Source organism: Rhincodon typus, chromosome 37 (assembly GCF_021869965.1).
Source record: "Rhincodon typus isolate 14 chromosome 37, sRhiTyp1.1, whole genome shotgun sequence".
NCBI lineage: Eukaryota > Metazoa > Chordata > Chondrichthyes > Orectolobiformes > Rhincodontidae > Rhincodon > Rhincodon typus.
Genome location: NC_063368.1, coordinates 17,791,364 through 17,815,311, shown reverse-complemented (window position 1 = coordinate 17,815,311; position 23,948 = coordinate 17,791,364). Strand labels below are relative to the sequence as shown.

Genomic DNA, 23,948 nt, shown 5'->3' with positions numbered 1-23,948 from the left:
GGTCCACATGGGATGCTCTTTGGAGGGTCGATGCAGACTCGATGAGCCTGTTTCTACACTGTAGGGATTCTAAGATTCTATTCTGTGCCTTCTGGAAGTTTAAGTACAGTACATCCATCAGTTACACTTTAACTACAGCACATGTTATTTCTTTAGAGAATCCTAGTAAATCGGTTAAGTATGATTTGTCTTTCACGAACCCATGTTGACTCTGCCCGATTGCCTTGATTTGTTTTCGAAGTGTCCTGTTGTAATGTCTTTAAGAGCAGCTTCCAGCATCTTCCCTATTACTGATGTTAATGTAATAATTCCATTAGGCCCCCTTCAATTTCATGACGTTGTCAATTTTCCACACTTCAATCACCTGTAGACAGCAAGCTCGAGGTAATTACTACTTGCTACATAAAACAAGTTCTTTCTCGTCATTTTCTGAAGAAGGGTCTCGACCTGAAACGTCAGCCTTCCTGCTCCTCTGATGCTGCTTGGCCTGCTGTGTTCATCCAGCTCTACACCGTGTTATCTCTTCTTTCTCATGTTGCCTGCTGTATTTCTTGCCCACACCTGTGAAACGTCTACTACCTGACCGTGACAAGACTTTAGTAAGGCCACATTTGGAGTACTGTGTACATTTCTGGTCACCCTGCTATAGGAAGGATGTTGTTAAACTAGAAACGGTGCAAAAAAGATTTACAAGGACATTACTGGGACTGGAAGGTTTGAGTTATAAGGAGAGGCTGGATAGGCTGGGACTTTTTCCCTAGAGCGTAGGAGACTGGTGGGGGGTGACCTTACAACAAGTTATAAAATCATGAAAGGCATAGATAAGGTGAATAGCCAGGGTCTTTTCCCCAGGGTAGGGGAGTCCAAAACTAGAGGGTGTAGTTTTAAGATGAGAGGGGAAAGATTTAAAAGAGACTTGAGGGACAACTTTTTCATGCAGAGCATGGTGTGTGTATGGAATGAGTTGCCAAAGGAAGTAGTAGAGGCGGGTACAATTACAACGTTTAAAATATATTTGGACAGGTACATGGATAGGAAAGGTTTAGAGGGATATGGGGCAAACGCAGGCAAATGGGACTAGTTCAGTTGAGGAAACCTCGTCGGCATGGACAAGTTGGACTGAAGGAACTTTATATGACCCTATCAGTGAGGAATGGGCTAGTGAGAATTTTAAGAGAATTGGCAAAATATTTACAACATACATTAATAATTTAGATGAGGGAGCTAAATACAATATCTCCAAGCTTGCAGACTACACAATGCTGGATGGGAGAGTGAACAGTGAGGAGGATGCAGAGCTGCTTCAGTATGACATGGACAAGTTGAGTGAGTGAGTTAATGCACGGCAGATGAAGTCTAATGTGGATAAAGGTGAGGTGGATAACTGGAAGTGTGGATAACTGAAAGGCAGATTATTATCTGATTGGCGATTGATTGAGAAAGGGGGGAGGTGCAATACAACCTGGGTGTCCCTGTACACCAGTCGCTGAAAATAAGCATTACAGCTGTAGCAGGCAGTGAAAGCAAATGGGATGCTGGCCTTCATAGCGAGAGGATTCAAGTACAGGAGCAGGGATGTCTAGCTGCAATTGTACAGGGGATTAGTGAAACCACACCTGAAATGTTACATGCAGTTTAGGTCTCCTTATCTGAAGAAGGGTGTTATGGTGATGAGGGGAATGCAACAAAGGTTTACCAGACTGATTCCTGGGATGGCAGGACTGATGTATGAAGAGAGACTGGATCAGTTAGGGTTATATTCACTGGAGTTTAGAAGAATGAGGCGGGGTCTCACAGAAACCAAAAAATTCTACCAGGAACAGACAGGGCAAACACAGGAAGGTTATTCCCAAAGACCGGGGAGTCCAGAAGGGGGTTGACAATTTAAGCTTTATGGGAAGGCCATTTAGGACTGAGATAAGAAGAAATGTCTTCACGCAAAGAGTGGGGACCCTGAGGAATCCTCTGTCACAGAAAGCAGTTGAGGATAAAACATTGAATGTTTTCAAGAAGGAGTTAGATATACTTCTTAGGTCTAAAGAGATCAACGGGTTTGGGGAGAAATCAGAAACAGGGGACTAAGTTGGGTGATCAGCCGTGATCATATTGAATGGTGGAGCAGGCTCGAAGGGCTGAATTGCCTCCTCCTGTGCCTATTTGCTGTGATTCTCAAAGAAGTAGTGGCAGGATTGTTTTTAACACAATGAGCTTTTATAATCTGCTGGAACAGAATTAGGTGGTTTGCTGCTTGAAAGAGCTGGTGCCGACACAATGGGCTCTTTCTGTGGTCTTTCAATCAACAGGATCACGGCAGATAACCATTTGTCAGTGATCACACTTTCCAAACACAAATAAGTCGTCTCTTGGGTGAATAGTACGTGTGTGCCCCGTGTGCAGTGACAAACACAAACCTGGGGTCCTCATTCCCCTGTGAGAGGGGTAGGGGGGAGGGCATGGAGGCAGGAGTTGTTTGATAGGGTGGGGGTAAAAATTGCTGACAAATCATCCCTGTCACTTTACACAACAACTCTGCACCAAAGGCAAATAGAAAGTGCAGGAAATGAAAGCCTCACCGCCCAAAAGATGACCAAACATCATAGCATGTCACCCAGAAGAAGGCATTGTATTTCATCTCGCTCAGTGTTGTATCTCCTGGGTGCTCCCAAAACCTGATACTCCTGAATATCAATGTCCGGGTTCATTGAAACAGATCAGACAACCCCACTGAAGCACTCTGCTCCATCTACTGCATTTGAGATCAGTAATAATAAAATAATGATCAAGCGAAAATTAAAGGCTGGACCTAGCTACTATTGTGTTGGAATATTCTCTCATTCCAATGTGGCTTCATAGAGTCTTCATAGAGTCATACAGCACAGAAACAGACCCTTCGGTCCAACCAGTCCACACCGACCATAATCCCAAACTAAACTAGTCCACCTCCCTGCGCTTGGCCCATATCTCTCCAAACCTTTCTTATTCATGAACTTATCCAAATGTCTTTTAAATGTTGTAACTGTTTAAAAGTTACATCCACCACTTTGTCTGGCAGCTCGTTCCTCACACAAACCATCCTCTATGTAAAAAAGTTGCCCCTCATGTTCTTTTTAAATCTTTCTCCTCTCACCTTAAAAATATGCCCCCTTGTTTTGAATTCACACACCCTAGTGAAAAGATCCTTGTCATTCACCTTATCTGTTCCCCTCATGATTTTGTAAACCTCTATAAGGTCACCCTTTAACCTCCTACACTCCAGTGAAAAAAGTCCCTGCCTTTCCAGTCTACTTTTACATTGCAAATCGTCCAAGCTTGGCAACATCCTGGTGAAACCTTTTCTGAACCCTCTCCACTAAAAAGCTTTGGATTTAAAGACAAGACCCGATACCAGTTGTCAAAAAGTCTTTTAGCTTTTTATTTCTTACTGGATGTTGATTGTCTGGTGGACTCAGATGTCAGGCTCAAGAACCATTGCCTGTTGTCCCACTAATCCCCCCACCCCCCACCACCCCCCTTGCCTTCACTTGGTGGATCAGCACTGTAACATCAGTAGTTATCTATCCTTGACCTTCAAGCGTCAAGATAAGAAATATTCTGATTGTCAATAAGGCAACCGAGTCATGGGAATGGCCCTCAACAAGAAGTGAGTGAGTGGGTGCGGCCTGTGATCTCAAGGCTGGGAGTGGTGTATAAAAGAGAGGTTGTTTCTTGAAACTCGATAATCGAAGACTGGTACTGGTGTGTGTGAAGCTCACTACAGAACAACAGATAACTGCTTCCTAACGCCTCTGTAAGTACCAACTTTCAGACATCAATCTTCTGCCAATTCTGTTTGTGTGGAGCAGATACATAACCTCCCCAGTGTGTAGTCAGAGACAGTGCTTGCTGAGGAGATGGAGGGGTGGTGGGTTCCTCATGCTGTGGCTTACATCTTTCACCATCTTAAGCAATGCAAACATTCCCAGCTCAGGACAGAGAAAGATCCCTGCTGCAACTGCACAAAATATTTTCAGCATTTTTCCACCTCCCGATATTTTCCAGTGAGATCATGTTCTGAGGTAATTTTTGTGCCATTTTGTCTCGTGTCCATTTGGCATTGACTGATAGCATTTGCCAACGCAGGGATATCAGTGAGGGGACAGGAGGGAGTCTGCAGCCTGATGGTATTAGGGCATGTGGGAGATAGGCTCTGAGTGGTTGCCTGATTTGTGAATACGTTCAGAGAAAGCAGACATCTCCTGGAGATTAAAGCTAGATTTTTCAAGGAATAAGTGTCTATTCAGATAATTCACACCTAATGGGTTGGGATTGGGAAAGGTATGGAAATTAGAGTCCAAAGCAATGCAATGGAAGCATGAAAGAGGTATATAGAAGAGAGGTCATTTTTTTGAAATTCAACAATCGAAGGCTGGTGCATGTGTGCGTGAAGTTCACTACATAACTACAGATAACTGCTTCTTAAAATGGACCTTCCCTTAATTCAAGAGTTTTATAGTCTATAAAGCCAATTCTAGAGAATTATAGTCTATAAAGTTGATCACTCGGAACAGGCCATTCAGCCAAGTTGATCCATGCTATGATTGTCTTCCCACATGAGCATCCTCCTATGCTCTTTCGTCTCATCCTGTTTTTGCTATTTCTTTTTCCCTTATTTGGTTCAGCGTGTTCCAAGGGTATAGGCTGCAGGTTTGGTAGTCTACTCCCCCACACTGGAAAGTCCATCACTTTCTGTGTTCTCCAGTCTAAGTACCTCTGCCATTCTGGCTCCCTCTTTACCTTGCCCCCTTGAATTTCTATAGAGCTTCTCCTTAAATGCACTCAATGCTATTTTCCCCAGTGCCTGAGTTATGGGGAAAGGATGGGAACGGACAGAAAGTTAGAAAAATGATAGCCTTGACATGAAATCAAGGTTAACGTGAATTCTTTTTTTATAGCATCATGGACAACATGAAGATTCTCCTCCTAATGACCCTTCTTCTGAAGCTGACTCTACCATTGCCTCTAAACAGGTGAGGATGGGCAAGGTGCATTGTATGTTTTTTATCAATAATCTTGCTCCCTTGTTCTCAGAGAAAGATAACTGGGGAGTCATGAGGCAGGATGTTCACATTCCTGTTTATTGCCAAGCTGTTTTGAGGAACAGGAATACTGGTTTCTCATACAGCATAGAACAAAAAAGGCCATCTGGCCCAGTGTGCCTATGCTGGCCCTTTGAAAAGTGTGATCCAATTCGTGAAACTCCTCCCTGCCCTTATCCCATGATTTTTCTTTTCATTTCTTTGAGTCCCTTTTGAAAGTTATGACTTAATCTACTTCCAATGCCCTCTCAGGCTGTACACTCCAGATGATAAAAGCTTACTGCATTTAAAAAACAAACACTAATTTCCCCCGATACGTTTTTTGGAAATTATTTAAAATCAGTTCCAAAGAAGTCATACTGGGCTTGAAACATTAACTCTATTTCTGTCTCCACAGATGCTACCAGACCTGCTGAGTTTGTCCATCACCTTCTGTGTTCGTATCAGATGCCTAGCCTCTGCAGTATTTTGCTGTTGTATTAAACCATAAGAAATAGGAGCAGGAGTGGGCCATCTGGCCCATTGAGTCTGCTCTGCCATTCAATAAGATCTTTCATAGCTAATCTTTTCATGGACTCAGCCCCACTTACCCAGCAGCTCACCATAACCCTTAATCCCTTTACTGTTCATAAATCTTCTGTCTTTTCCTTAAAAATATTCAACGTGTAGCCTTCAACTGCTTTACTGGGCAGGGAATTCCACAGACTCATAACCCTTTGGGTAAAGAAGTTCCTCATCAACTCAGTCCTAAATCTGCTCCCCAGTGTCCTCCAGTTTCCAAACTCTTGTCAATGGAGATAGTTTATTTGTTTTTTGTTCCCTTAATATCACTTTGAATCACTCAATTAGCTACAATGTAGTTCTGAAGACAAGAGACACAATGTCAAACACTTCTGCTTGCACTCATCAGGATACATGCAAGAATACCAAATTTGAAAGGGAGCATCCATTTCAATTTTGTTATTCTTGCATCAGTCCAGATGAATGCAAGTTGAACTGTTTAGCTATCAAGTCTCCTTTTTCAGAAAAACACAACCACTGTGCTATCAAGTGATTGCAAATCTAATGTGACTGAAAAAGCACCAGTTGACCCATGTGAAGCTTTTTTTGTTCTTGTTCAAATTGGTCTTGCATTAATGCACAGCATTCACTTTCCTCCTGCTTCCAGCCTTGTTTGAGGCCAGCCTGGCCTATCCCCAGGTCGTGCAGTCACTGTGCCACAGGGGTGTGCCAGGGTCACCTGCAACTTGAAATTCTAACCAAACAGCTGCTCTCTCCCTTTTGAACAGACACAGAAGGCACTCCGACGGCCTGTTTACCAGCGAGCTCAGTAAAGCGAGAAATACTGCCGTGGCTCGCAACATGATTAACTCCATTCTCACAGCACAAGCAAGGTAAGAGCCCAAGGATGTTCTTCCAGATGATGGTGAGTGGAATTTGACACAACTCTCTGCAATAATCCAAGAGGGTCTGCTTAGCTCAGAGGTGAGGCCTGGGTTTTCGGATGTGTTTGGGGATGGAAGGGGTGTGTAGCACTTTCACCTTCAGTGTGTGAGCACCAGGGTTCATATTCCCATCCAAGGATGGAACACAAAATCAAGACGGACACTGTGTGTTCAGGTGGGACAATGGCCCGAGGCTGGAAAATGGAAGGAACCCTATGACAGCATTAGATGAAGGAAGGTTGCTATTCATTGGATCATGCTGTGTGGGAATTGATTAACATGGTTTGCCACGTGACAATAGTGACGGGATTTCCCAGGGAGCAGGGAGGTGCTTGATAAAAATGGAATGTTGGTTGTTCTTTGATAGCTTCAGAGTTTAAATCACCAATGCGCGAGTTCTTGGTTGACACACAAAGCTGATAGAACCAAAACTCACAGAGGGGACCTTGCATTTCTATTGCACCTTTCACAACCTCAGGGAATCCCAAAGTGTTGTTCAGTCAATGACCTTAAACAATTCCTGAAACCTTACTCTAAGATTTCATCCACATTTTAATTCCAGATCAAACTCAAATACCAGAAAAGTGAAGAGGCACCTTGGTGACACGCAGGACTCAACTCATCAAGATTCTTCGGCCACGTTGCAGAATGGGTTCGAGTTACCATCAACCCTGCAACTCAATGACAGAAGGTGAGAGGACAATCATTATTAAAGAAGCAGTGTCTCCTCACATTGTTCAATCTTTAATTACATAGCACATGGCTGTGAAAACAAATCTGGAACGATAAAAATGCTTTGTTTTATGAATTACACGCTGCGTGGTAATGTCAGCAGATCTAGAGCAATAAAAATGCTTTGTTTTGTGCACACTTCCTGTCTGCAAAATTTTTTTTTTATCACAGATTGATGCCACCTTCTTAAAATCTGAATTCCCATAACTACATAATGGTGATTTCCTATGTAAACATGTCACACAGTGTATCTATAACCTGGTGCCTGTGGTGGCACTGTTTCCTGTTTCCTGAACATTGCTGCAGAGGAATTGAAACCAATTCTACTTCTCTGCCGAAAATGTTATGACTGAATTTAAATTAGATACAAGTGAAATCAATACAGAATGTGAAAATGGAAACTGAAATACTTCCAAAGGCCCAAGTTGGATTTCCCCTCGTTCCTTAATTCCATCTGAAGACTATCATTCACTCAAGGCTAAACAAATGGCCCAATGTTTGGAAATATATTTCAATTGACTCAGGTCTTGACTCCCCATGCGTAACAATACACCCAGGAAAATCCTCTCCTTGGGCAAGTTAATCCATTTCCAATAAATGTCTGCTAAAATCGATGAAGGAATCTGATCCCAACACTTTGAGAGTGTACTTACTTTACAGTGCCAACTCTTGAGTGTAGTTACTTCTAAGGTTTATAGCATTAATTCTTCACAATTGGTTGACAAGGTCTATCAGGAGGAGGCAATGGCCTAGTGGTACATATTATCACTAGAATTATGAATCCATAAATACAGCAAATGTTCTGGAGACCTGGGTTTAAATCCTGCCACACCAGTTGATGGGATTTTGAATTTAATAAAAGTCTGGAATTAAGAGCCTAGTGATGACCATGAATTCATTGCCAATTGTTGGGAGAACCCATCTGGCTCACTAGAGACAAGAAACTACAGATGATAGAGTCCAAGAAGGGTAATACCCGAAACGTTGACTGCTCTTTTCCTCCAGATGTTGCCTGGCTTGCTGTGTTCTTCCAGTCTCCTGTCTGTCTAGCTTGGTTCACTCATGTCCTTTATGGAAGGAAATCTAACATCCTTATCTGGTCTGGCCTACGTATGACTCCAAACCCACAGCAACGTGGTTGACTCTTAACTGCCCTCTGGGCAATTAGGGATGGGCAATAAATGATGGCCTAGCCAGAGCCTGTGAGTAAATAAAGAAGAATTGTATCTTCTCTGCCATCCAATAATATCATGGCTGACCCGTTTATGTCAAGAGTTCCACATTCCCATCCACTCCCACTAACCCTTGATCCCAATGGCCTAACAAGAACCTGTCTACCTCGATCTTAAAAATAGCCAATTATGCCCTCCCCCAACACCTTCTGAGGCAGATATTTCCAAACTGCTGCCATTCCTATGTCATTTTACCCTTGAACATAGTTATCTGGTCCAGTCAATACTCACACATTGACTCTTATCCTTGGTCTTGCTTTCAGCATTTTCTCCAATGATTCCCATTGGCCAGTCACAGCTTCAATGGATCACCAGACATGTGAGATCATTCGCCAACTCGTAATGAACCAGCAAGTACATGCCTTCCTGAGCATAATGGACTTACAATGACCAGGTATGTCAAGGAGGTTTATTATTCTTTGTATAAATGCCTCATTGCTCTCTTGTCAACTTAAAGAGGGGATGGGGCCTGGGGTGGTGCACTCAGCTGGACATTGTTCCAATGTGGCATCAGATCTAACCCACATGGAACAGATAATGTTTAGGAAACCTTGTAAGCATGGATGAGTTGGACCGAAGGGGTTGTTTCCATGCTCCAAGATTTCATGACTCTATGCTCATGGATATATATCTGGATTCATTTCCACAAATGGCTGGGAGACATGGGAAAAGATGGTCTGGCTTTCCAATTCTCTGCCCAATAACAGTGACGTACAGATACTGTGACGTGGTATCTGTGAATCCACAGCAAGGGGAGTAACCTTCAAAATTAAGGCACACTCTTCAGATGTGAACTCAAGAAGTATTTCTTCACACATGAACATCAGGAACAGTGAACCCCTGCCCCACTCCCCTCATAAAAAGCTTGTGGGTCAACTGGCTTTTTCAAGACTGAGATTGAGGGGCTGAATGGCTTCTTTCAGTTCCTACTATACAGGTTTGCATACAGCCATGCAGCATAGAAACAGGCCCTTCTGCCCACCATGTCTATGCCGACCAATGAACATCAAACTACACTAATGCCACTTGGTTCATAGCCTACTAAGGCCCAACAGTTTAAGAGCTCATACAATCCCTGCAGTGCATAAAGAGGCCATTCAGCCCATCAAATCCACACCGATGCTCCAAAGAGGGTCCCCCCCAACCCTAAACCCAGCTCTCTACCCCATCCCAATAACCCCACACGGGGCTTTTACCATGGCTAACCCACCTAGCCTACACATTCCTGGTAATTTAGCATGGCCAATCTACCTAACCTGCACACCTTTGAGCTGTGGCAAGAAACCAGAGCACCCAGAGGAAACCCCCACACAGACACAGGGAGAACGTGCAAACTCTACACAGGCAGTTGCCCGAAGGTGGAATCGAACCCAGGTCCCTGGCTTTGTGCAGCAGCAGTGCTAACCATTGACCCACCATACATAGAACGTAGAACATAGAACAGTACAGCACGTTACAGGCCCTTCGGCCCACGATGTTGTGCCAAACTTTTACCCTAATCCTAAGGTCTATCTAACCTCCACCGCTACCTTATACTATCATCCATATGCCTATCTAATAGCCGCTTAAATGCCCCTAATGAGGCCGAGTCCACTACCCTCTCTGGCAATGCATTCCACGCCCCTACCACTCTCTGAGTAAAGAACCTACCTCTGACGTCTCCTCTATATCTACCTCCATTCACTTTAAAACTATGTCCCCTCGTAAACGCTACCTCTACCCTAGGAAAAAGTCTCTGGCTGTCTACTCTATCTATACCTCTGATCATACTGCCTGATACTTCTGAATTGTTGCAAAAGTATTTGTCTCCACCATCCTCTCATTTTGATCACTTCTTTTCATTTGCGATTTTTATTTGAAGGCACCGAAGAGCTGATCACTATCTTGTGGAAGAGACCGGCAGGGTCTCACTTCAGTGAGGGGAGACCTATTGCCTAAATTTCTATCTCTTGCTCCTCTCATCTCTCTCTCTCTCTCTCTCTCAGAAAAGTCCAGAAGCTGCGTGATACAACTCTTGCGAGAGACAGGATTGGATCTTCATGTTGTGGACTGGTTTGGGTTCACTGTGCTGGACTCCCTGTGTATGCGAATATTTGATTCTTCTGTAAATAATTTGTGCCTACAGGGAAAGATGATGGGATCTTTTGGTTAAACTCTTAGAGTGTTTTCAAACTCCACTTTTCTGCTCTGTGTGTAAGAGCCAATTCACTGCATCACCTTAAATCATATTATACTGCTGCATCTCTGTCTTAATTTGAAGGATCCCAAATAACTGAATGGCGTCATGGTCAGCAAAGACATGGTGGGCCGAAGGGCCTGTTCTTGTGCTGTACTGTTTGAGGTTTATGTTCTAACTGGATTCAGTTACTTGAATCTTTAAGTACACATACCTACCAACTCCACATTCCCATTATTAAAATCTCTCCTATATTTAAGTGTTTAACTTGAGAGAATTCAGAAAAGATTTACAAGGATGTTGCCAGGGTTGGAGGATTTGAGCTACAGGGACAGGCTGAATAGGCTGGGGCTATTTTCCCTGGAGCGTTGGAGGCTGAGGGGTGACCTTATAGAGGTTTATAAAATCATGAAGGGCATGGATAGGGTAAATAGCCAAGGTCTTTTCTCCAGGGTGGGGGAGTCCAAAACTAGAGGGTATAGGCTTATGGTGAGAGGGGAAACATTTAAAAGGGACCTGAGGGGCAACGTTTTCACGCAGAGCGTGGTGTGTGTATGGAATGAGCTGCCAGAGGAAGTGGTGGAGGGTGGTACAATTACAACATTTAAGAGGCAGCTGGATGGGTACATGAATGGCCAAATGCTGGCAAATGGGTCCAGATTAATTTAGAATATCTGGTTGGCATGGATGAGTTGTTTCCATGCTGTACAACTCTATGACTCTATTTGGCTGAGTGCCCACGATTCAGTGAGTGACTTGATGTTGAGTGTCAAAGGCACTTGGCTACAAAAGGCATCTCAGTTCTAACACTGACCACCTGGCTGGAAAGCACCGATTGGTCGGCGAGCTCGAGATTGGGCTCCACTGCGATGCCTTTTGCAGTCCAACAGCCCGACAACTTTAACAGTCATGAGCACCCTACAGCCAGGTGGGTGGGTGGGGGGGGCGGGGAACTGTGCTATGGTTCTGCTGATATCTCGTCCTGAAGTCCAGCCCAAATTTGGTGATGAGGTGGGAGGTGTAATGGGGCAGGTGAAATACTGAAGTAGAGGAGGTTTGTACAGTATGAGTGAAGCTATCTAACCAAACCCTGCATGGGGGACAGGAAGGGCTTTAGCAACCAATCTCCAATAGCAGGAGGGGCAGTAGATTAAAATCAGCAAAAGAACCAGAGGGGAGGGCAAGGTGATTTTTCTTTTAAAACAGCAATTTGGTAAAATCTGGAATGCACAGCCTGAAATGCTGGTAGAAGCTATCCTTTCAAAAATATATTGTGTAATGGTCTGAAGTAGAAACTATTTCCAGGACGATGGGGAAAAGGCAGCGGGTAGTGCAGATATTTGGATGCCTCCCTCAAAGCACCAGCATCAGATCAATGGGCTGAATGGCCTCTTTCTATTGATGTAACATCTGAAATATTCCAATTCAAACTGATCCCACTGGGGCTCCGACTCTCCAGAGGTGCTGGTGTCAATGCCAGTGACTATATTTCCAGGGAGATCCTCCTGTTCAGATGGGAGGCATGATGGCTCAGCGGTTAGCACCACTACCTCATGGCAACAGTGACCCGGGTTTGATTCCACCCTCAGGCGACTGTCTGTGTGGAGTTTGCATGTTCACCCTGTGTCTGTGTGGGTTTCCTCTGGGTGCTCCGGTTTCCTCCCACAGTCCAAAGCTGTGCAAGTTAGGGTGGATTGGCCATGATAGATTGCTCCAGGGATGTGCAGACTGGGTGGGTTAGCTGTAGCAAATTCTAGGATAGGATCGGATAGAGGGAGTAGGTCTGGAAGGGATGCTCTTTGGAGGGTTGGTGTGGACTTGATGGGTTGAATGGCCTGCTTCCAAGCTGTAGGGATTGCATGCCCCATGGATGTGCTTGAGGTATCCTTTAGGGCACCACATTGTGGGAGTGTATGGCAGAGCTGGGCACTGGGGAAGTGTGTGCACCTTCCTGGTCTCTCTTTCTCAGCTGCCAAGCCAGGCTGGCACATCTAGTGGACATGGCATCTTCTCCCCATGGATCTCGATCTCCCATTCTCTGGCATTTGATCTGTCTAATTCTTCAAACCTCAAGCGCAGACAAATGGTGAACTCATTCTTCAAAGCTGCATCATCAAATCAAATGGAGACAGATACTTCCTCCATTACCCTCCGACCTCCTCCCCATGCCCCATAGTTAACTCTATAACGAGAACATCTACACCCTACAAACTGTGGACTTTCCAATATCTGTGGTGGTGCCTGTTGTATTTTCTGTAACTTGTTCTTGCCCCATCTCAACAGAGCTGGTATTTATTTATTTATTGCTTGTTTCTATATTTCTGTAATGTATTGAGAGAATTTGGATGATTTTTAATGACATCAAAATAAAATCTTGTATAATACAGACAGAGATGGATTTTGTTGCAATTTACAGCTACTTTCAGGAGTACAGTGAACATTGGCGCACAAGAGTGTCTGCATAGTCAGGGTATCATAAAGCTAACTGTTGCTTCAGTAACACACTGACTAAAATATTCTCATCATTGTATTCGAATCCCTCCACAACATTACCCTCTCCCCAGTCTCCTCCAGCTCCCTCAACACTCAGAGATTTCCTACCTCCTCAGATTCTGGCCTCTTGGGCACCCCTTAATTTTAATCCCCTTACCATTGATGGCTGTTCCTTCGATTGCTATAGGTTTTGGAAATCCCTCCTATACTCCCACCTCCAGCTGCCCCTCCTTGCTTTCCTCTTATAAGATATTCCTCCAAATGTCCCTCTGTCCAATTGTCGGCCAGTTCTGTCACCAAAATCATTTCCCACTCAAACCATCAAATTTTTGACATCGTTCTTTCAACTACACAGGAAAGATGAGCCAAATAGCCTCTTTGTGTGTTGTCAGTTTTAATAAGACCCCGTTTTTTTTACTGTCACCCCATGACCTCCACCGAACCCTTAATCGTTTTGTAATTTATTCTTTCATGGGATGCGTGCATCTCCGGCTGGGCCAACATTTGTTGCTAAATGTTCTTGAACTGAGTGGCTTGCTGGGATAATTCAGGAGAATCATGGCTGATCTAACGTTCCTCACGTTCACTTTCCTGCCCTTTCCCTGTATCCCTTGATTGCCCGACTGATCACGACTCTGTCAATCTCAGCCTCAAGTATACACAAGGACTCTGTCCCCACAGCTCTCTGTGGCAAGGAATTCCAAAGACTCACAACCCTCTGAAAGAAGAAATTCCTCTTCATCTCAGACTTAAATTGCTGCCCCTTTATTCTGAAAGAGTGCCCTTGGGTCCCAGACTCTCCCATGGGGGGAAACATCCTCTCAGCATTTACCCTGTCAAGCCCCTTACAAATCCCATGTGGTTCAATGAGATCACCTCTCATTCTTCTAAACTCCAGTGAGTAGAGTTCCATCCTGTTTAGCCCATAATTATGAATCCAGTTTGATTACAAACAACCATACTTGTACAAATGTATGTTTTTGTGTGTGTGTGTGTGTCTGTTTGTGTGTAGGTGTGGGTGGGTGTGTGTCTCTGTGTGTGTGTGTGCGTGTGCTTGCGTGTCTGTGCATGTGTATCTGTGTGTGTGTGGGTGTGTGTGTGTGTGTGCGTGTGCTTGCGTGTCTGTGCATGTGTATCTGTGTGTGTGTGGGTGTGTGTGGGTGTGTGTGTATGTGTGTGCATGTGTATCTGTGTGTGTGTGTGTGTGTGTATGTGTGTGCATGTGTATCTGTGTGTGTGTGTGTGTAGGTGTGTGTCTGTGTGTGTGTGTGCACATGTGTGTATGTGTGTGCATGTGTATCTGTGTGTGTGTGTGTGTAGGTGTGTGTCTGTGTGTGTGTGTGCACATGTGTGTCTGTGTGTGTGTGTGTGGGTGTGTGTGTGTGTGTCTGTGTGTGTGTGTGTGTGGGTGTGTATGTGTGTGGGTGTGTGTGTCTGTGTGTGTGTGTATCTGTGTGGGTGTGTATGTGTGTGTGTGCTTGTGTGTCTGTGCATGTGTATCTGTGCATATGTATGCATGCATGTGTATGTTCGTAATGCACGTTTGGGTGTGTGCATATGCATGTGTTTATGCACGTGTGTGTGCGTGCCCACCCTTACCCACTTATACACCTGCAAATTAACCCACTGTAAAGCTGTTTAAACATCCTGAAACATTCCCATGTGCCATTGAATGTTTACTCGAATTCGGTAGCTTGTGCCGCAACAAAGGGGAATGCTAGCTTCTGATTGGCTTCCTTTCACTGCTGTCTCTGGGGTTTCCCACATCGGATTCTGCAGGATCTGCCATTGGATGACTGGCCAGAAAGACTGGAGGTACAGGCCACTCGGCCCTTCAAGCCTGCTGTGCCATCCAAGGAGATCACACCTGATCTGGCTGCGGTCCCAGTTCCACTTTCGTCTCTGCTCCCCCAATAGTCCTTACTCGCTAATCTGTCAATGGAATGTAATTGTGTAGTTTGGTGTCTGATGGGAGTCAGAGAGAGAGAGAGAGAGGGTTCTAGTACTAATCAGGAAATCTGTCTCTCTGTTTCAATCCAGAAAGCGAGTCAGTAACGGACTGCATTGGGACCAATCTTCACGCACTCTCACATTTATTTGCAGAGTCAAAGCTTGCAAGCATACATCCCCAAACCCAAGGCTCTTGGGGTGCTGAGGTAGTGTCCCTGCTTCTGAGCCAGAACCCAAGTTCAAGTCCCACTTGCTCCAGACATCTAGCATTACATACCTGCGCAAGTTAATTAAATATCTACCCTTCTAAACTCCAGGGTTCCTGTGGCACAGTAGTGGTGTCCCTACCTTTGGGTCAGAAGGCCTGGGTTCAAGTCTAGAGACTTGAGATGTGCCCGAACAGGTCGATTTAGATAAATATGATAGATTATCGGAGACATGTGAGAGTATACAGTTGAGGTGAAATAGCAGATCAGCCACAATCTTATTAGTTGACAGGAGAGGATCAAGGGGCCAAGAGGCCTATTCATGTGTGTAGGGTCATAGAGCTGTACAGCATAGAAACAGACCCTTCAGTCCAACTTGTCCATGCCGACCAGATATCCTAAATTAATCTAGTCCCTTTTACCAGCATTTGGCCCATAACCCTCTAAACCCTTCCTATTCATGTACCCATCCAGATGCCTTTTAAATGTTGTAATTGTACCAACCTCCACCACTTCCTCTGGCAGCTCGTTCCATACAGGCACCACTTTCTGTGTGAAAAAGTTGCCCCACAGGACCCTGTTAAATCTTTCCCCTCTCTAACAACACCTCCAAACCCATTCCTCGCTATCACTCCCATTCTGTTTGAATAAAAGTCTCCTTATCTGTGATCAGACAAGAAAAACCAATTAAACACAATTAATATACAATTCACGGACATGACCAAGGACAATTTTATCTAAACATTCTCAAAAAAATGACTGTGCACAACATGGACATCAATGGGTTAATCCCTATTCAATATCACCGAGACAGAGAGAGCAGGAACTGAGATGGTGGTAGAGTCAGTGTGTTTTGAAGATAGCTTTATTCTCCTCCCATTCTGGTGATGTCATTGCCTGTCACACACACACAGAGAGAGGATTTAGCATTAATTTTCTCCCCGTCTGATCCTCCCGAACTCCAAGGATCGAGAAATCTGCTGGGAATCTGAGGCGAGATCTCCCAGCTCTCAACCCTATCTCTGTCGCTGAGAATGGAACTGAGCCTATTAATTGACATCTTGCAAACGGGTGACCAGGATGCGGTACAGAATGCACTGCTAGAATTCAACAGAGAGGTGAGGCGCCTATCTGAGAGAGAGAGAGAGAGTCACATTTCCAGATTGTTTATAATATATATATATATTTATATACCTTTGCTTTTCCCTCCATGTCCTTTCCCCCAGTCCTGCAGCGTTTGTCAGTGCACCCAGCTGCTGACTGCATCCACATAAAGGTGGGGTGGGTAGTCACACATTGTTTTAAAAAATGAGGTTATTAAACCTGTGCATTTGGTCCGTGTTGATACACAACACAGAACAAACAAACCAAAGCCCCACAAAAGCTTGATATTTGGAACGTGCCATGCAATTCCTTGAACCCTAACCAATTCTCATGTTGCTGCTCAGATAATTAGTCCCCAGGTAGGAATGCCTTTTTTTAAGGAATTACTGATGTGCCCAGATGAACAGTCCACCGATTTTTAGTTTCTGCTGCATTTGAACAAATGTCAGTGTTTTTTTTTCAGTTTTTAATCCACCTCTCCCCACCCCCCCAAGAATGTATATAAATCCTCAAAACTATTGTTCTAATCTAATTCAATCCAAATCTGCCCTGTGATGTTAATTCGCTCTAGTTGGGGTGGTCAGACATGTTGTTGAAATGTCAACTGATTTTCTTTCACTCTGGGAGTCACAGGAGGTTTTAGCAGATTTAGTTTCAAGTTAAAACAATTTAAATAAAAACTAGGATAATTTATCACATCTACCTAATGTGTGAGTTCAGTTTTAAATCAATATATCTTATTGAAGGGGAACTGTGATGCATTTTAAGGTGCTGAGTCTCTGTGCCAGGGTTAGAGATGGAGGAATGGGACAACACAGCAGGGGAATCAGACTATTAATGTGTCACTAAGGGCACTCTTACAAAATGCTACTAATGTATATGTAGAAACTTTCCAAACTGCAAATGATCCCAACCAAATCAAACCTGGATAGGGCATTTTTAAATTCATTTATGGGATGTGGGTGTCACAGGTTAGGCCAATATTTATTGCCCATCTCTATTTGCCCTTGAGAAGGTGGTGGTGAGCTATGTTCTTGAACCGCTACAGTCCATGTACTGTGGGTAGACCCACAATGCTGTTTGGGAGGGAATCCCAGGATTTTGACTGAACAATGTTTGGGGATATCTGTGAGTGATGTCGCATTAGTAATGGCAGTAATGGCCAACAGTAACCTGGGGTAAATGTTGCCTGGTTGGATTGGAGTGCAGGAATAAAGAGCTGTAGTTGCTGTTGTACTGTGTGCACATTTGGTTTCCGCACTTACAAAAGGGATATACTGGCGTTGAAGTTGAAAATTTACCAGATTTGTCCCTATACCAAGAGACTGAGAAAATGGGGCCGATATTCTCTAAGGTTCGGAAGAATGAGAGGTGATCTCATTGAGAAAGATATGATTCTGAATGGGCGGAGCTGGAGGAACACAGCAGGCCAGGCAGCATCAGAGGAGCAGGAAAGCTGATGTTTCAGGTCGGGACCCTTCTTCAGACATGAAATGCTTGGGACCTGAAACATCAGCTTTCCTGCTCCTCTGATGCTGCCTGGCCTGCTGTGTTCCTCCAGCTCCACTCTGTGTTATCTCAGACTCCAGCATCGGCGGTTCTTACTATCTCTGATTCTGAACAGACCTGATAGGGCAGGTGCTGAGAGATTTTATTTATTCATTTGTGGGATGTGGGCTTTGCTGTCTGGACCAGCATTTATTCCCCGTCCCTAGTTGCCCTTTGAGAAAGTGGTAGTGAGCTGCCTTCTTGAACCGCTGCAGTCCTCCTGCTGTAGGTTGACCCACAATGCCCTTAGGGAGGGAATTCCAGGATTTTGACCCAAGGACAGTGAAGGAACGGTGATATATTTCCAAGTCAGGATGGTGAGGGGCTTGGAGGGGAACTTACAGAGGGTGGTGTTCCCATGTATCTGCTGCCCTTGTCCTTCTGGATGGAAGTGGTTGTTGGTTTGGAAGATTATTCTTCTGCACAAGGGAATCTAAAATATGGGCACACGGCCTCAGGATAAGGGGCTGATCATTTAGGACTGAGCAAAGGTGTGCAGGGAAGTGGAGTCGAAAGCCAGGAACAGCCATGATTGTTTGGAATGGTGAAGCAGATGTGAGGGTCGAATGGCCTACACATGCTCCTATTTCCTGCGATGTTTCACCCCTTGTCCTCATCCCAGGTGCTGTTCCGAATTTTCAACCAGTTTGTTGGAAGGAGTTCAAATTATTTTGTGGAGAATCATTTCACAGAGAAAATACTAATTTATTTTCAGCTCTCACGCATTCCAATCTGGTCAGATTAATTCTGAAACACCAATCTTGACTAGAGAAGCACAGTGTCAATGTGAAATCTTTTAACCGGAAATGTTACTGCTTGGAGGAAGTAAAATATGCAAAGCAAATTGCATAAGTAATCCAGTTTTACACTGAGATTGAACGCAGAGACAAGTTCACCATGTGCAGGCAGATGAGATTAGTTTCATAAAATCCCTACACTGTGCAAGCAGGCCCTTCACCCCCATCAAGTCCACACTGACCCTCCAAAGAACATCCCAGCCAGACCTACCCCCCCCCAATATTATCCTTGCATTTCCCATGGTTAATCTACCTAGCCTGCACCTCCCTGGACATCACAGGGCAATTTAGCATGGCCAATCCTTTTTTTTTGGGGATGAGGGATGAGGGCATTGCTGGCTAGGCAGCATTTATTGCCCATAGTGCAGTTCAGAGTCAACCACATTGCTGTTGGTCTGGAGTCACATATAGGCCAGATCAGGTAAGGATGGCAGTTTCCTTCCCTAAAGGGCACTAGCGAACCAGGCAGGCTTTTTGTGACAACTGACAATGGGTACGTGGTCATCATTAGATTCTTAAATCCAGATTTTTTGTTTATTGAATTCAAACTCCATAGCAGGATTCGAACCCAGGTCCCCAGAATGTTATAAAGGTCTCTGGATTAACAGTCCAGTGATAATATCACTAGGCCATTGCCTCCACCTAACAGGCACATCTTTGGACTATGGGAGGAAACCGGAGCACCTGGAGGAAACCCACACAGACACGGGGAGAATGTGCAAACTCCATACAGACAGTCACCCAAGGATGGAATTGAACCCAGACCCCTGACACTGTGAGGCAGCAGTGCTAACCACTGAGCCACCTTAGTTTAGAATGGCATCCTGGTCAGTGTAGACATGGTGGGCTGAAGGGCCTGTGTTCTGTGTTTTATGTTTCTTTCAATACAATAAGTTCACGATAGGAGCAGGAGTAGGCCCCTTTAGCTGCTCACCAATCAATAAAGTTACAGCTGATCCTCTCCATTAATGGTGTGTTCCTAACCAGACCCATCCCTTCGAACTGTGAATGAAAATATATCAATCTACACTCGGTGATTGATAATCAGCAGCTCGCTGCACTAACATCCTCAGTAATGTTTTCAAATCCTTCCATGACCTCCCCACTCCCTACCTCCATAATCCAGTCCAAACTCTCCATGATTTCTGACCTCCCCTAATTCTGCCACCCTCACGTACATTCCTGTTTATAATTGCTGTGGCATTGGTGAGGCCGAGCCTTCAGCAACTTGGGACCCAATCTCTAGAATGTTCTCCTCAATGACTGTCTCTCAAAACCTCGCTTTGCCTCTTGAAATCACCTCTTCAAACCTCCCTCCCCGCCCAAGCATCTACTCATCTGCCCTGATATCTCCTCATGTGGCCTGGTGTCTTGCTTAATGCTCCTGTGGACCATCTGGGAATGTCTCATTCCACCAAGGATACAATATAAATAGAAGTTGGTGCTGTGAATCCTTGGATTTGTTATCAATCCTTTGAATGAAGAAATCTTGCCTCACCTCAGTCCTAAATGGCTGAGCCCTTATGCTGAGGGTGTGACCCCTCCTTCTAGCCTGGAGTACGTATGGAGGGAGGGGGAAGGGTGGGAGACTCGCCTAACATTGACCCTGTCAAACCTGGTCAGAATTTTATCTGTTTCAACGAGATTGCCAGAGTATACACATAGATCAACCTGAAGACTGCAAGGTCAAGCACAAACATTGAACTTGCGTTTATATATTACCTTTTAAAGCTTCAGAAAATGCTTCACAACACACTTAAAGGGGCTGTTGCAATGTAGGAAACACAGCAGCCGTGTGCGCACAGCAAGATCCCACAAGCAGCGACATGGCGATGTCGCCACACAGTCGGGTCCAGTCGTTAGTTGGCAGCGGGGTGTAAATAGTTCAGGACAATAGGGAAACTTCTCACAAAGTTACTCAGATAACAAAATGTGGAGCTAGATGAGCACAGCAGGCCAGGCAGCATCAGAGGAGCAGGAAAGCTGACGTTTTGGGTCGGGAGCCTGCTTCAGAAAATCTCACAAAGTTACTCGCTCCGTTTGGCAGCGCCGTGTGAAAGAAGGCATCTTCAACAGTGCAGGGCTCCCCCAGCACCGCCACTGCGAGTATCGGGCTTGGATTACAGGGCTCACATGCCGGAACGTGTCGCGACCCCACAATTTTCTAACGCAGAGGCCAGAGGTCACCCACTCAGTCACAGCCAAGTTGTGAGGACATGTTCTGACGGTACATTGCAATGTCAGTGATGAGAAAAAGCACAGCATGTTTTTATCAGAATGATATCAGAATTCGAAGATTTAGATTGAGATTTATTTATTGTCACATGTATTACGAAAACAGTGAAAAGCTTTGTTTAGTGTTGCCACTGCTCAGCGCCATCTTGAAACACAGAAGAAACACAGGATACAAAACCAGAAGATACAGCAGCAGACTAAATGATGAGAAGAGATTGCACAAAACATGGTGGGATATTTCTTAATGTAGAAGCTTATGGGGCAATTTAATCAGAATTTTCCAGGTATGAAGGGAACACACTGGATAAGTAGAGAGAAACCACTTCTTGAGGGTGTCCAGCATTTGGGAACATTAACCTGAAAATTTGAGTCAGAACCTTAAGGTGTGAAATTGTTAAACATGTCTACACACAGACAAGACAGCTGAAGGATTGGACTTCTCTTCCACAAACAGCAATTTAAAAAAAAATGTCAGATTTGGAAATGGCAATGTACTGATCCACACTGGACTTGCCTTTTTAAGGATACGAGATTAATTGTGACATTTCCAAATTTGACTGGTTTTTCCACTATTAATTGATCAATTCTTAATTTTATATCTGGCATCTATAGGTTTTGTTTTGAATCATAGAAAAGAAGTCATTTGGCTGTCTGAAGAGCATCCCACCCTGTAATTCCCATGGCTAGTGCACACACTATGGATAATTTAGCACAGCCAATCCAGCTAACCTGCACATCTTTGGACTGTGGGAGGAAACCCATGCAGACACAGGGAGAATGTGCAAACTCCACACAGACAGTTACCCAAGGGTGGGATCAAGCCCAGATCCCTGGTGCTGTGAGGCAGCAGTGCTAACCACTGAGACACCATGCTGCACAGAGGTAGCAATATGTGGAAAGGAGGAATTATGGAGTTTGGTCACAGCTCAATCATGACCTTATTGAAATCAGGCAGAACGTACCTGAGGGACTGAATAGCCTCCGGCATTCCCATGGCTCTTTCCCCAGTGATATCACTTGTTCTGTATAACAGGCATCTCTTTAACATCCCATGAGCCCAGAGCACAGTAACTCGGGTGATTAGACTTGATTTAATTGCAAACAGAATTGTAATCTGTTTATCGTTAAGAGGATGATGTTAGTTCGGACTGCGTGCATTCTCTTGATGCATTCAGCCTCAAAAACCCAAACTCCACCATCTCCTAACTGCAGATGACTAATATCAGAGGTCCCTATCTGAAACGACTCTCCCACCTACCCTGCCCCATGTCCAAACTCGATAGATAGGTAACTGGAATGCAAACCAGACAGGACAGCCTTTGGTAAGCCATGTCTAGACAGAGCAGTGCTTTTTATTCCTTCATTCTCATAGAGGTGTGGGCAAGGCCAGCATTTATTGCCCACCCCTAGTTGTCCTTGAGCTAATTGGCTCTCTAGACCATTTCAGCACATTGTGGTGCAGGAATAGGAGGTAAGGATCTCCCAGGACCCTTGTGTGAACTGGAATCCAAGCACAGGCCTATCCCCATGGAATGCTGCTCCAGCTATAGACCGCAGGGGGAGAAATTCATCTTCAAACTGGACGGGGCTAAACTGGCCATTGGTTACAAAATGGCGCAAGTGTGGGGGGGATTGAACAAAATAACTCTGAACAGGATTTCTATCTCTCAGTGTTTTTATGTAAAAGCTGGCTTTTTGTTGCAAAGTGCATGCGCGGAGGTTCAGACCAAAAGTCACTTGGCTGATTTCTCTGCTTCACTGAATTTGTTTCTGCGTAATTGGTAAGAGATTCACAGACCTGTGCAAGTAACCAATAAAATCATCTCACATCCATTATCTCTGAGCTCTTGCTGGCTGCCAGACAGAACACTCTGTTGCTATAGTAATCACATTTAAATGGAGTAAAACCACTTGTGTTGTGGTGGAGGGGATTGTAATGGGATGTTTTAATGGAGGCGGGGGTGAAGTGTTCAGGAGGTTGGCTGGGGGAGTATGTGTTGCCTGGGTAATGGAGTTTTACACTGCCAGGATGGAGCTCCTGGTAAATGTGTCACAACAGGCTGTGACTATAGCCATTCTCAACTCCCAGTATTCCTGATCTTCCATTAATCCAGACTTTCCTCATATTTGTAAGGATGATTACACACGTTTTCCAGTCCTGATTTTTAATGTGATTGGTCTCACTCTTTCAGTACTTTTGTTATTGTCCTGGACTGACACTCCAGCCCTGCTGAGAGTTTTTACAGCATGGAAAGAGACCCTTCAGGCCAGTCATCAAATATATACCTATTTAGATCCCATTTTCCAGCACTTGGCCCTCGACCTTTTGTATGTTAATCTCAAGTGTTCATCTAATTCGTTCTTAAAATGTCAGGAGGTTTCCTGCATCTACCACCCTTTCAGGCAGTGAGTTCCAGACACACACAACCCTTCAGTTTAAAGTTATTTTTTCTTCAAATTCCCTCTAAACCTCCTGATTCATACCTTAAAACTGTGCTGAAAGAACTGCGGATGCTGTAAATCAGAAATAGAAACGGAAATTGGTGGAAAAGCTCAGCAGGTCTGGCAGCATCTGTGGAGAGAAATCAGGGTTAACGTTTCGGGTCTGGTGACCCTTCCTCAAAACTGGAAATTGTAAATGAGTTGGACTCAATTGCCCATGAGATAAAGTTCATTGCGCTCCCTCCATCCCACGCATAACAAGAGTCTAAGAACAAGTGGATATATGCAGCTGCAGGTAGCACTGTCATGGGCTCTGGCCTACAGCAAAAAGCAATTCTGCTTAAAATACCACTTTTAAGATGTACCATTATAGAGTCATACAGCATGGGAACACACCCTTCGGCCCAACCAGTCCATGCCGATCTTAATCCCAAACTAAACCAGTCCCACTTGCCTGCTCCTGGCCCATCGGCCTCATTAGGGGCATTTAAGCGGCTATTAGATAGGCATATG

General features: G+C 44.5%; 1 protein-coding gene across 2 annotated transcripts in view; it reads left to right on the top strand.

The window, feature by feature from the left end:
* The first annotated feature begins 16,204 nt into the window (after window positions 1-16,204).
* The window catches only part of LOC109912358 (synembryn-A-like), a 33,718-nt gene continuing 25,974 nt past the window's right edge, over window positions 16,205-23,948 (top strand). For both annotated transcript variants that reach the window (XM_048617538.1, XM_048617537.1), the window contains exon 1: window positions 16,205-16,427. In XM_048617538.1, coding sequence (XP_048473495.1) covers window positions 16,344-16,427 — 84 coding nt within the window. In that variant the 5' untranslated portion in view covers window positions 16,205-16,343. The remainder of the gene's footprint in view (window positions 16,428-23,948) is intronic.